The sequence below is a fragment of the Lampetra planeri genome, chromosome 2 (assembly GCF_965212315.1).
Source record: "Lampetra planeri chromosome 2, kcLamPlan1.2.h2, whole genome shotgun sequence".
In the NCBI taxonomy this organism is placed as follows: domain Eukaryota; kingdom Metazoa; phylum Chordata; class Hyperoartia; order Petromyzontiformes; family Petromyzontidae; genus Lampetra; species Lampetra planeri.
Genome location: NC_136108.1, coordinates 30,187,435 through 30,200,636, shown reverse-complemented (window position 1 = coordinate 30,200,636; position 13,202 = coordinate 30,187,435). Strand labels below are relative to the sequence as shown.

At 44.2% G+C, this 13,202-nt stretch overlaps 1 protein-coding gene across 1 annotated transcript; it reads left to right on the top strand.

Moving 5' to 3' along the window:
* Positions 1 to 2,409: 2,409 nt before the first annotated feature.
* LOC144731443 (antizyme inhibitor 2-like) lies at positions 2,410 to 13,178 on the top strand. Its single transcript, XM_078612486.1, has 12 exons — positions 2,410 to 2,524; positions 3,610 to 3,742; positions 4,953 to 5,074; positions 6,080 to 6,253; positions 7,004 to 7,176; positions 7,521 to 7,655; positions 7,897 to 7,978; positions 8,484 to 8,570; positions 9,194 to 9,350; positions 9,863 to 9,966; positions 10,940 to 11,154; positions 11,656 to 13,178. The coding sequence occupies exons 3-12, from the start codon at positions 4,976 to 4,978 to the stop codon at positions 11,801 to 11,803; spliced, it is 1,374 nt and encodes a 457-aa protein (XP_078468612.1). The 5' UTR covers positions 2,410 to 2,524; positions 3,610 to 3,742; positions 4,953 to 4,975; the 3' UTR covers positions 11,804 to 13,178.
* Positions 13,179 to 13,202: the final 24 nt, after the last annotated feature.

Here is a 13,202-nt window from a genome sequence, read left to right as displayed (position 1 = left end):
TCAATAGAGATCAGAGGGCACGGGGAGGCAAGGCGGCGTTGTCGTGCCACGCGTGAAACAAGCGGAGTAACAGCTGCGATTGTAGTAACATGGGGCAGCAGCAGCAGCAGTACCAACTTCTGGAAAGTTATCACTAAAGGCCCACGAAACAGAAGTGCCTAGGGCCTTACGCGCACATTAATCCGGTCCCTGTACTGTACTGCACGGAGACATCACGGCGTGAGAGCTTGGCATGGCTACACACACTCATCGCGTTGCGGAGCCGCTGTGCTCTTAAACAAACACGCGGGTCCCCTCTGGCTGTGCGTCATCGTGTCCGCCTGATCAAAGGAAAGCGGAAAAGTCATGTTTTGTCATGGTTAACCGTTGTGTATAGTCAGTCAAAGTGATTTTCTGCTCAAATGGGCATCGATGCGGCGATTGCCATCTGGAGTGGAAACGCCAAATTCATGTGGAATTTTTTTTGTTCTTACACATGCCCATGACATCTGGGGGAAGTCTCTCTGCATGGTGCAGCCACTGTTGACGTCCCCATCCCTATACAGTGTTCCTAATTGTATCGCCAGACCCAGCAGGATGATGAGAGGCTGAGTCAACCTCCTCTGACTAGGAGTTGAACTGGTTTGCGAGCCACTTGCTCGCTCGCCCGCGAAACCGCCCGGGCGGGTTTGAACAAAACGTAGCCAACAGAGGCCGCTTTGTTGCTGCTCCAACGAGCTCCCTTTATTCGGGGTTCACCTCGTTTGGGGTGGCCTTGGAAATTCCACATTCCCACGGCGGTGGCACGTTAGACTACAGTTTTTTTCGTACAGTTAGATGGTAATCGATCCATTAGCGCATTCAGTTCTTTATTAATACACTGCTCATTGATGAAGGCGTCCCTCCACACGCCAAGGCGATGGATGGGGGTAATTTGTCGGTACAGTACTTCACGCTGGTCGTTGCTAATGTGGGGGATGGGTAAAGGGGGGACAATTCAGATTTCAGTCGCTACCGATGATTTCAATCGCTAGGAAGCAAACGCAGCACGGTGCGCTCGTCACCGCTCCACCACGGCTGCAACCCAATAGTATAATTGTACTGTAATATTTATCCAGAAGAGCCCAAGTCTCAAGACACTTTTGACCAATTACATTAGTGTTTGACTTCATGTGGGAGGAAATCATAGAACCTGAAGGCAATCCCCCCCCCCCATCGAGGGATAACACTTCAATTCCTACAAAGTGCCACTCACTTGAATAACCCCCTAAGCCAAACGCTCATAAATGGAATTGGCCAAAATAGTCTTGAGACTTAGGCTTTTCTAGAAAGGGAATTATTAGACATTATTTAACAATGTATTTACTTTTGAACGTTTTAAAATGTAAATTGTATTTTGTATTGCTGTATTAACAAAGTAATACAATTAAAATATAGTATAACTGACAGTTTCTCAAATGCAATTCCACGTATCTCTCCGTGCTTCTCGTGTTGTTCTGTCGTTCACGACCACGTTCAGAAGTAACCACGAACCGTGGCAGGGAGTAACGCACTCATAAACACACTCCGCTATTTTTTGGGCACACAGTGTTATTTTAAAACCGTAGACGCATTACTTTTCACAATCATGTTCACCGTTGGACCTTCACCTGCTTTTAAATAAGCATACATCCAACAACAACACCCAGACTATGGCCCGAACCAACAGGTGGTTGGTTTGGGCAATACCCGTAATTGAAAAACCCAAACAATTAACTTAATTACATTTCTCTTCCACCTCCAACCAATAATCATTAACACGTGTCACGCGCTGCGATGACGTAATAACATCCGTTCAATTGCGTGACGTCCCTAGAAGGGGAAACAGTGGGGAGGGGGGTGGCGATCACGTGGGGTGGTGGGGTCACGTGGGGTGGGAAATAGAATCGGATGCAATCGATTCCAGTCAATCGCACGCCGCTCGATTAAATTATTAATCTGCGCCGCCGGTGCTTAGTTTTATTTAAGTAAAATATTTTCAATCACGGCCCGGTTCCGATTGCGTGCGATGGTGGTTGATGTTGTTGGTGATCGCGGCAGGGTGATTTACCACGTTGCGAAACGACGTCACGCAACATTTTCAAACGGTGACGAGGTTGCGATGACGTCACGGAAGGGGGCGGAGATAGCCGATGACGGTGGGAGGGGGGAGAGGGGGGCGAGCGGGGGAGGGGGGGTTAAGCGGGGGCCACGTGGTATGACAATTGTGGGCCGGATGGGGTGGGGAGGGGGGGGAAGCGCAGTCACGTGACGCTGGTTGGCGGGAATCCGCCGCAAGCCGGCTCGCGCTGGCTGCGTCGCGCGCAGAGCCACCCCTCCCCCTCACCCAAAGTGCCCCGCCCCTCCCCCTCTCTACCCCGCCCACACTGTCACGCCTATATAAGGCGGGGGCCGAGCACGAGGGCATTGTCGCTGCTGCTGCTCCTCTCCACGCTGCGTCGCCCCTTGCACTCCAATTCCGACGCGTAGACTTCAATGGAAAAAGCCTTTGTAAATGCTTTTTAAGGTAAATGTGTGTTTCGAGCGTGCGCGTTATTTGTAAAACGTGTTTAAATGTGGGTATGTGTGCGCGAGTAATTTTTTTTTTGTGTTTAGCAACGAGTGTGTAATAAAATTAAGGTCTATCCGGTGTATATATATTTTTTTACATTTGTATTCCTGTCGGACGTGGCCAGAAAAAGCCGGTTCCGTTACGTGGCGTGGTGTGACTCATTGTGTAACGAGTCGTGCCAAACTACTGCGTGGATTCAATTCGTGCGTTACATGACGTACGAGAATTGCCTGCTTATGTAATCCTTATAAATGTGCGTTTTTGTTGGCGTTGCTTGCGTCTTCTGTCCGTTTAAAAAAAAAATTATTGATTGAGAGGAAGGTTCCAAATATACGTGGCACGGAAATGTTAAATTTAACCATGAGAGTTTAAATTTTACGTTTAAAAAAAAAAGTTGTTTCCCAAACCTAACGTCTTTTTTTAATCAACGAAATGGCATGTGTAACCTTTTCAATGTGCTTAGACTTTGTATTAAATATTAAACGTGCTTTTCCATACAGGACCTAATAAAAATGTTCTTGAAACCGGAAGCCTTCAAAAAAACGAATTTACTAAAATAAACTAATTTGGTAAAATATCAGAAGTCTCTTAATAGTGATTGTTTGATCCATAAGTGTTTATTACAACTTTTAAAATAAAGTACGCGCCATTATACGGTTTATTACAAAGTAACTGCTTTCCATATGAACTTTGGCGTCTCGAGAGACTTAATTTACTGAGGTGGCTATCGTGCATTATGCAAGGAGTTTCAAAAAGATGAACCCAATTTAAAAGCGGTACTCTTTTTGGGTCTGCTTTGAAATCGGGTCCATCTTTTTAAAACACCCCTGTGTTTATGCTTTTATCACGAAACTTAAAGAAATGTCCAAACTTTATACCGGTGCCGCAAATTTTAGGATGTGGGCGAGTTCGTGTCTCGGTTTTACAACGTGTGGCGCACATGCGCTCACTTTTTAATTACAATGCAAGTAGCTTTGTTGCGATTGTCTCCTAATGACTGCTATATATTTTGCGTGGTGGGTGGGCCTCTCTTACTCTAGGACACTTACTCAAACCAGACTGAAAAGGGCCTCTTAGCGGGTTCCCTTGTTCATCTGGAGCACTACAGAGAGCCCCCTTGGCGACCTCGGTGACGAAGCCCTTCTGTTGAACTCGGATCTTTTTAATTTCACGGTAAGGTCTTCCGCGATCGTCTTTTTTTCGCCCGAACCCCATGTGCAACAAAAAGCCACTTTGCCCATTTTAATTATCCAAATATATATATACGTATTCACATGCTGGCTCAACGGCGTGTGGTGGCTGTCAGGTGTGGGGTACGGTACACTTTTCCATTGTGTGACCAGTGTGGAAGAGTCGACCAAATATCGATGGAGGGACTCTTGACCTCCCTTAAGTGGAGGCCACAATACATTAGTAGTCTTAATTGTAGAGCTTTAACCTGCTATATATACGCACACCAAGCGTTCTCGCCAAAAATGGCGGTGCTGCGTCACCATTTGGCAACCACCAATCAAGAAGAATGCGGTTTAAGAATTGGAGGGGGGGGCAGAGATGGGTTGTGTAAACGTGGTAACTCGAGTACAATTCCTGGCATAAATTGAGAAACCAGGACTGACAGTGGGGTTGGCAGCAAACCTCTATTAGGGGTTTACCTTGGGGGGGGGGGGGTGTCGAAGTGACCTGTAAGTGGAAATAGCCTGTCTGTTAATGTTTTGCGTGTAATCAGTTTGAGCTAACAAATGAGATGGGTTTTAGAATACATCATCCAACTCCACTTGTTAAAATAGCTACTTGCCACACTCCCATCCATACTTGGAAAGCCCCATGAGCTTTTCCTGTTAGTGTCGCTCCAAGTCTACTCTTCCCCACCATCCCCAAGCACTATTTTTGCAGTTGTACTCCCCAAACTGTCTTCTCCTGAAAACACATCTATATTCAATCTTCACTATGGAAAGCGTTCTGTTTCAAATACTTTAGTCTCTTTTCCACAGTGGTTTTGTTGAAATTGGCTTTGTTTAGCGTTGATGGTACTAATATTTCATGTTGCAAATTGCTTAGTGTTGGGTACATTCAAAAATATTTTGCTTGGCAAGCAGCTTTAAGAGTGGGCTTTAATTTAAGCAAAATTGGCATGTATGCTTAATGAACGGTCTGTTGCCCCTTAACAATACCTGCATCAGATTATGCCAGCAAGTACACTGAAATCACTACACCCTCATGAAAATGCTGTTGTGTGATGATAAAATTAGTTGTCTTTGTGGCGCCTCATTGTCCTCTGGATTATACATCATTGCAGTCTAGCAGGCCACGGTAGCAAGTGGCATTGAAAGACTCCCATGCACAATGTGATTGAGTTTCTTTGCACCCCTCTTTCTCTTCACAGTGAAAATAAGTTTTAAGGGAGCCATGTCTGGACTTGAAACAAGTGAGCTGAAGCTGACTCCACTGGAGGATGACGTGAGCCTTCATGATATGCTGGAGGCCCGCATCCAAGAAATGAGAACGGTATGATGAAAAAAAGAACTACATAGAATCGTCCTTTTCAAGTAATATAAAGTCCCCCTTAAATGCATACATAAACTGTCTGAAATGCGTGTGACACTGTTAATATTGGTACGGCTATGGATTTTAAATTTTGGCCAGAGTGGGAGAAATGGAATGCCCATATCAACATTGATGATTAAAATGCTTTAAAAATGGGATATGGGAATTCATGAAACTGAAACGAGTGCTCTTTTTTTTCAGTCTAGGAAGGCCTTCATCCAGTAGCAATCTATTAGTCATGAAGTGGGGGGAGGGTGGTGGATAGGACCAGTTCTACTACTTGCCATTGTTAGCCGTGGCTGGAAATTAAACTATAGTTACTGCTTTTGTAGTGCTGTGTCCTAGCCACAATTCTGACACTCAATTTTATAGTTAATAAATATGTTAAATCCCAAACTTGTGCACCTGCTTAAACGTTGCTTTAAATATATAACTGCAAAAGTGCCTCAACGGTTGTAATGTTGATTTTTTTACGCAATTGGAGTTGGGCTCCTTTTTTGTGAAGCAACCTGTTTGCCTGTGTACATGGAGGTTGGAAAGATGGTACAGGATAAATATATTTTAGACAAAATTGAAAACTTATCTTAAAGTAAAAAAAGGGCTCTTGAAAATTGTAAGGGCTTTAGGAATTTGCAATCTTTGAGGTTGATCTGGAAAGAATGCCTCTCTATCCTACTCGTGGTCTTTTAGGCAACACCTCCTGCTGCGAGGGTGGTTTTGACAAGAGTACTATTGATTTGAAATGTAATGGAGGGTGGCAGGGCAGCTGCGTGGGTCCTTGTGCTTGCATGGGATCAATTGATCAGTTTGTGGGGGTTGGGCAGCTATTTTAGAGTTGCCAAAATATGCCCTTGACTGAGAATTTGGTTAAATATAAAGTTTTTTGACATTGAGTAAATGGGTTGCTGGGTGCCTTTTTTTTAATGGGCTTTCTTAATGCGGGTCGTTTCTATTGTCACCTCCCAGGATGAGAAGGATGCCTTCTACGTGGTGGACCTGGGAGACATCGTGAGGAAGCACCTGCGCTGGCTCGGCACCCTGCCACGTGTGCGGCCCTTCTACGCTGTCAAGTGCAACAACACTCAGACCATCGTACACACCCTCGCCACGCTGGGCGCTGGCTTCGACTGCGCCAGCAAGGTATGTTCAGTGTTGTGGGCCATTGGGATAAGCCTGAGAAAAGGGCTCTTAAACTATCCCAATAATAGTTAGCTACACAAAGGCATCAAGACAATTGGAAATAACTGCTTGTAAAAATCGTTTGCTTTACAGATGGAGGAAATTGGTGGTTTGATGCAAAAAATGCCCATATGGATTTATTTAAAAGAGTTGTATATTAGAATCCATCGGTAGTTTTAAATCTTTACTGCAAATGCCATGTTTGCAAGGAAAAGTCATACGTTTTAAACCCAGTGCACGAATAGCTGTATTGGCAGAAACCAGTGCATTTAGGTGTACATGTCCATCTGCCTAGAAGCACGGTCTTCACACACCTAGGTTTATTTGACCTGTTAAGGATCCTTTACCCACTTCACCTATTATGTGTTTGTTCTGGAACACCTGTTGATGAACTTTCATCATTTGAACAATACCTCGTTGTACACTCTTATTGCTTGGTATTTATGCTTGTATTTAATGGGCATGTAGCAATTTACTATAGCCCACCCTTGCGACCAGTTGGTTGCCTTGTAAATTAGAGGGATTCAACTCGAAAATATTTTTCCCCAAATGTGTCTGGTGGCATTGTGAATTAATCGCATAAAAAGTTTTGAATCCTGTTTAAATCCCATTGAATCTTATTCCTACATGAAATGTCAGTTGTGAACACCTTGCACAGATTCTGCACCTTTGTGTCTCTACATTAACTTTTCAAATCTTTTTTTTGTGCAGGCGGAGATAGCGCTGGTGCAGAGCCTTGGTGTGAGCGCTGACCGCATCATCTATGCAAACCCCTGCAAGCAAGCGTCGCACGTGCGCTACGCGGCCGAGCACGGCGTCAACCTCATGACGTTTGACAACGATGCCGAGCTGCACAAGGCAGCCCGCATCAATCCCAATGCCAAGTGAGGATGCGCCCTCCCACACAGCCCAGCTGTGTTTTAGTGACCATTTTTATTTTGGTCTGTCTTTGGCTAGTCTGACAACCAGTGGCACATTAGTAGAGTCCTTAGTCAGTGGATGTCATTTCATCATTCTCCTTGGTATTTGACAAATGCTCAATATTTAGTCCACTTAATAAATGTTTGTGAGGGGTGTGCGATTTTGTCCCCCTCCACCCCATAGGCAATCCAATTTGGTAAACTCTGAAGATTTTATATATATATAAACCATTTTGTTTTGGGGCACTTTTTGTCTGACATAAAAAATGTATTGGCAGAAGGATCTAATTAATGGCTGTCCTTTGCAGGATGGTGTTGCGCATTGTGACGGACGACTCGAAGTCCATCTGCCGCTTCAGCATGAAGTTTGGTGCCAGTTTGAAGGCCAGCCGCCAACTCCTGGAAACCGCGCGGAATCTGGGTGTGGACGTTGTGGGCGTGAGGTGAATATTCGCATAAATAAGGTTGCAGTGTCCTAGTCGGCTAGAACTGCTTGATCCTGGTTTTGATTTTGGGTTTCAACTGTCTATGATTAAACTGCTCAATTTATACCAAGTTGGTCCCAGACGCAGGTCGCCAATGACTTGACAAAAAACGTACTGTAACATTTTTCACAATTGTTTTATATCTGTAATGTCGCCAATTTCCCAATTTAAACGTTTGTACTTTTTGGCTTCCATGTAGCTTCCACGTTGGCAGCGGCTGTCAAGACGCACAGACGTATGCACAGTCCATTGCCGATGCCCGTGTGCTCTTCAACATCGCTGTAAGTTTCCCAGATGGTTATCCTTGGGATTTTTTTTTGTTGGCTGTGACCTAATTGTTTCTTTTGACTGCGTGATAATTAAGGACACTTAACATGTATTCTCAACCTGCAAAATCCCTGTTACCCAATCTTTATGTAGCATACTGCACAGGTTACCAATATCGGTTACTATTGCATGGAAAAATCTAAACTATCAAAATGGTGCATGTGAAAGCTTCCACTCGGTCGCTTTTTACACTGTTTTATAGTCTAATCCCCTAAATGCCGAATTCCTAAATGGACTGGTTTGTTAGCTTTTTTATTGTCGTCATTGTATGTGCCCAAGTGGTGTTCATTTTAAATTAAATCTTCAATTAAAAAAAAATCGGCTTGAGTGTCCAGCTTGTCATTGCTGTACTGCTGAAGCAATTTGTAGGTTGAAGTTTTAAATGCATCTTGGAACCTATGACATTGTTAGGTGTATCTTAATACAAATGCTAATATGCACACGAATGCTTGTTTGCAGGCTGAAATGGGCTTCAACATGAATCTGCTGGACATTGGAGGAGGGTTCCCTGGCTCTGACACAAACGCAAAGTTGACCTTTGATGAGGTTGGTTTGTTTTAACATTGATTTAATGAGTCCTATTTGGAAAGTAGGTTTTTTTTGCCCCACTTTTAAGTCGCGGGTAATTTTCACCATTGGAGATTTGGGCTTAGAGAAATTGTACATTGTGACCTACTATAATCAATGACATCACAGGTTGTTAAACTCTTTTGTAGATTATTAGCTAATACCCCCTGCAGATTAACTGTTTTAACCACTATAATCATTCAACTCTTGTTCAAACTTGGTGGCAAGCACACCGGTTAACGAGCCTACCGCTACCCGGTCTTACCTCTCCAGTTTTAACTTTCGTGAAAAATTTTCTATTGGCAATGGAGATGCCACCATAATTAAAAACGAATAATCAAGATGGGGAAATGTTCTCTGTTAAACTAAAACATAACAAAATATGCTTTACATTTTGTTGGCATTGGCCCATGAGATCTGTTAATGCACCAATGGGCATTTATAACTGGCCTAGGGGGACTCCCTTTTGTACATCTTAATTGGTACATGGGCATTGGTTTTAGCAATGTCATTGGCACTACTACACCTGTTAGAATCGCTGGTTGTTGACAGCTTGACTAAGTGCTACTTTGGGATCTTTGTGCATTGTTATTTCTCCCCAGATTGCTGCTGTGGTGAACCCAGCTCTAGACTTGTACTTTCCAAAGGGCTGTGGCGTAAACATCATTGCTGAGCCTGGCCGCTACTACGTGACCTCGGCTTTTACTCTGGCTGTCAACATCATTGCCAAGAAGACGTTCTCCAAGGCCTCCGCCAATGGCAAGTCATTGCCGTTTTCATGGCAACTGCTTTGCATTTTGTCCTCTTTACGAGGCTGCTGTATTTATTCGGCTGGGTTGATGATGGCAGATTTTACTGGGTGCAATCCAGCTCTTTAAGAAGGGTTTTATCTCGATCTCCAAAGCTGTGGGCACGGAGATGGCCAGAAAACTAGATTTGTGAATCCATTGGCAAATTTGAGTTTCCCACTTGGTTTTTATGGGTACTCAAATTTCATCCACCTGCAAAAACTGTTTACAAGCGAATTGGTCAAACATTGCAATGCAGGCTTTTCTAGATCTGAACTTTTATGAATACTTTATGGAAGGAGTGGAATGGTTACCTTTTTTAACCCTGGCAATCTGTTCCTGCATCTTTTGAGTAATTGGCTGTTGACAGCAGCAGCTGTTGTGCTCATCTCCTTTTTCATGTGACAACTTTATCACTTGTTTTAAAATGGATTGTAATTCTTACCTTGTGTTTAACCCTTTCCTTTTGATCTTGTACAACAGGAGGTGAAGAGCCTGTGCACATGTACTATGTCAATGATGGCGTGTATGGCTCCTTCAATTGCATCCTGTTTGACCACGTTCAACCAGATCCCATTGTTTACAAGGTAAATGTTCCACATGTTGCTCCATTTTCGGTTATGGCCAGTGGCTTTCAACAGCTGCTATGGGGAAAGCAGCTCATTCAAAGCAATAAAGGCAATCGATGTGAGGATTGACGGCACTGACTGGATTATTTGTGCAGATAAGTGCAGTTGGCTATGTAGGTTAACTAGACTCGTGGAGCTGTTCAGTCTGATAAACATGATCTGCGTTTAGTGGAAGATTTGGAAAATATTCTAATTTCTGTTTGAGGTGCTGATGAGAACATTGATGCACAAACTTATTGATTCCTCCCCTCCATAGATTCCTCACTTGTCACGATTTGGACGTCTTGATAATATGCTGCATACAATCAACTGTTTTTCATGAGCTCTTGCATGTACAATTTAAGGTACAGTGAGTGCAAGAAAATATTTAACTTTGGTTTTATCGTACATTATCTGGCATCAGAGGGGAATCTCGTTCTGCTGAGCCAAAAATAGTCTTGAAGATGCATATCGTTAAATAATCTTCATGTGGGCTGCCCTTTTGAAGATGTGATTTTTTTTGTCTTCTGGCTCTGCTTTACGCTGACATGAAACAGTACCATGCGAGAATACCCCCACGATACAAACGATTGTAACCCCCACACTACCTGCATGATTGCAGGCAAGCACCTTTTGACTCCATGCTTTGCATGGTTGTCATACCATCCGAGGGTCAAACTTGGCGAGTTGTGACAAGTTAACCATGCTTTGGTCAGATTTGTGGTGGATCAAACTGACCTGTGGATTGTAATGAGGGCTAAACAGTGGAGGACATGACCTTTTCTTGACCTTTTAAATTTGGATCAATTGTTTTCGGCATCAATACAAGTGTCTGGCTTTGTAATTTGTTCTGGTTAGATGGGTAAAATTTATATACCTCTTTGATAACGGCAAACATTTAGCATTTGAGGTTGTGCATGTTGAAATAAACTTTTTTTTGTGGCGTTTGCAGCATGTTGAGCCAGAGGAGCCAATGTTCGAGTCGTCACTGTGGGGCCCCACTTGCGATGGGCTGGACCGCGTGGTGGAGCGCATGCAGCTGCCGGAGTTGCACGTGGACGACTGGCTGCTGTTCCGCAACATGGGCGCGTACACCATGGCGGCTGCATCCAAATTCAATGGATTCCCCAAGCCTCCGCTGCATTATGTAATCCGCAATGCAGACTGGTAAGTTGAGGAATCTACAATGCCACCTGCACCATGATCACAACACCAAGCCCGCCACCTTAACCACCACTCCACAAGCGGCTCTTCTTAAATGCTACTATAGACACCGTCGACACCTAATGATGCCTCTACTACTAGAGGCAGATTGCTCACTCAAACATTCCACAGTAATAACACTCTGTGTACTATATGTAATTCTTAACTTGCGTTGATGCATGTATCATTGCCATTATCAATGCACAGCTAATTTAAAGGAAGGTGCAATCCCAACTTGGGGTAATAATTGTAGGTGTGTCTATGCTACCCTGTGCTTGAAAGCTTAACTAGTTGGATGGCTTAACAATGCCTTAATACATTAACAAATAATTGCCACTATTAGACTGCACCCCCCCCCCCCCCCCACGTAAAGTTACTAAACCTATGTTATTGCCGTAAAAAAATGTATTGGTCATGCATCGCAACCAAGTCATTCCATGTCCCCCCTCTGCCTCCCGTTTGCAGGATTGCAATCCACGAGCTGCACAGGTCTCTCTCCGAGATGCGTCCCTGTGGTGGCGAGGACGAGGTGGCCGTGCCGCTGTCTTGCGGTCTCGAGAGCTGCGAGCCAGGCTTCACGCCACCCTCTGCCGCTTCTGGCGTCAATGTCTAAATCCTGACTGCTGGGGTGTTGGGGGGGGGGGGCATCAATGAGGCCAGCCTGGTTTGGGGGGGGGACTGCTAGGTGCTAGGCTTGATGGTGAAATTAATTTTTTTCGGCCTGACAAATGTGCCACCTACTCCCCCACCTTGATGTACTAAGATTCACCAAGCACATTCCCTTGTTTTCTAGATTGACACTTGCACATTTGTTTGGAGGGCAAAGTGGGTGAACAAAGCATTACATTCTTGGTTAATGTTCCTTATGGGGATGCTGGTTATTATATTTTGGTGCTTTAACAAATGGTGCACACTTCTCAATGTCACTGCCCCCCACTTTGGGCACATCAGCTGAGGGGAGGTAATGGTGGTGTATAATTGCGGGCATAGCTTTGTCGTTGATTTGACAAGTTGCTGGGCTGTTGCCTTGTTGCTGCCGAAGGCATTTTCATATTAACTTGACAAAACCCACCTCGTGTAAATGGGTTTCTCCAGAGTGCCAGGTCATTGTCCTTATCTCTCCCCAGCTTTGCAGATCCTGTAGTTTTACAATTGTGCACACTTCCATTTCACAGCGCTGTTAAACGCCAAACGAAAAGCAACAAAATGAAGGCCAATTGGGGGAGGGGGCTAGAAGTTTGGAGAAGGCACACGAGCCAACCAAATGCTACCTCTAATCTGAACAAACTTGCCAACCCAGCCACTAACCCCACTCGCTGATCCCCAACCTGATCTTGGTCTCTTGCAGAGCAGCAGCACTCGTTTTCCCCATTATTGCTTTTAAGCTTTTTTGACCGATGCTGGGCATTTAGTCAGCGAAATGGGCTTGAGTGGTGTGCATTACATAGGCTGGGGTGTCTGTCTGGCACACCTCAAATTTTGTAATTGGTTTGCAATCGCATTCACATTAAACTATAACCTGCCACCATTCTTCCCTAATTGACGCATTACAAGTGTGTAATTGTGGAACGCTACGCTCCTTTTCGTGTTGCAACAAGAACACTTTATTTTTTGAGCTTGCTTTACATGATACGAGTTGGAAAATGAGGTCCACTTGATCCTATGTGCTGCGTAATTTAATGACCTGCGACTGGTGATTTAAGAGCGGTGTGAAAGGACGTGGCCAAGTCTTGGCAAAACCCATTGGGGCGGCCGACCTTAATTTAGATGGTGCCCCCCCATTTTATATGGGTTGGCTGGCGACTGAACATTATCTTGAAGGGGACCAGGCTTAACATTGTGCACTCGCCATGCCCTTAAAGCCGGTGGTTTTTGCTTTGAATGCAATACTTATGACAAGTTTAGGGAAAGTCATTTGTTTACACAAAGTTTTTACTCCTTGACAGTACTAACTGTAGTGTGACTGTAATAAACATTTTAAACTTAAATCTTGCATTTACGTAGTGTTTTGA

Coding starts and splice junctions, on each gene's coding strand:
- LOC144731443 (XM_078612486.1), top strand. CDS start 4,976: ATGTCTGGACTTGAAACAAGTGAGCTGAAGCTGACTCCACTGGAGGAT. Junction 7,177..7,520: donor CGCATCAATCCCAATGCCAA/GTGAGGATGCGC, acceptor TGTCCTTTGCAG/GATGGTGTTGCGCATTGTGA. Junction 8,571..9,193: donor CAAAGTTGACCTTTGATGAG/GTTGGTTTGTTT, acceptor ATTTCTCCCCAG/ATTGCTGCTGTGGTGAACCC.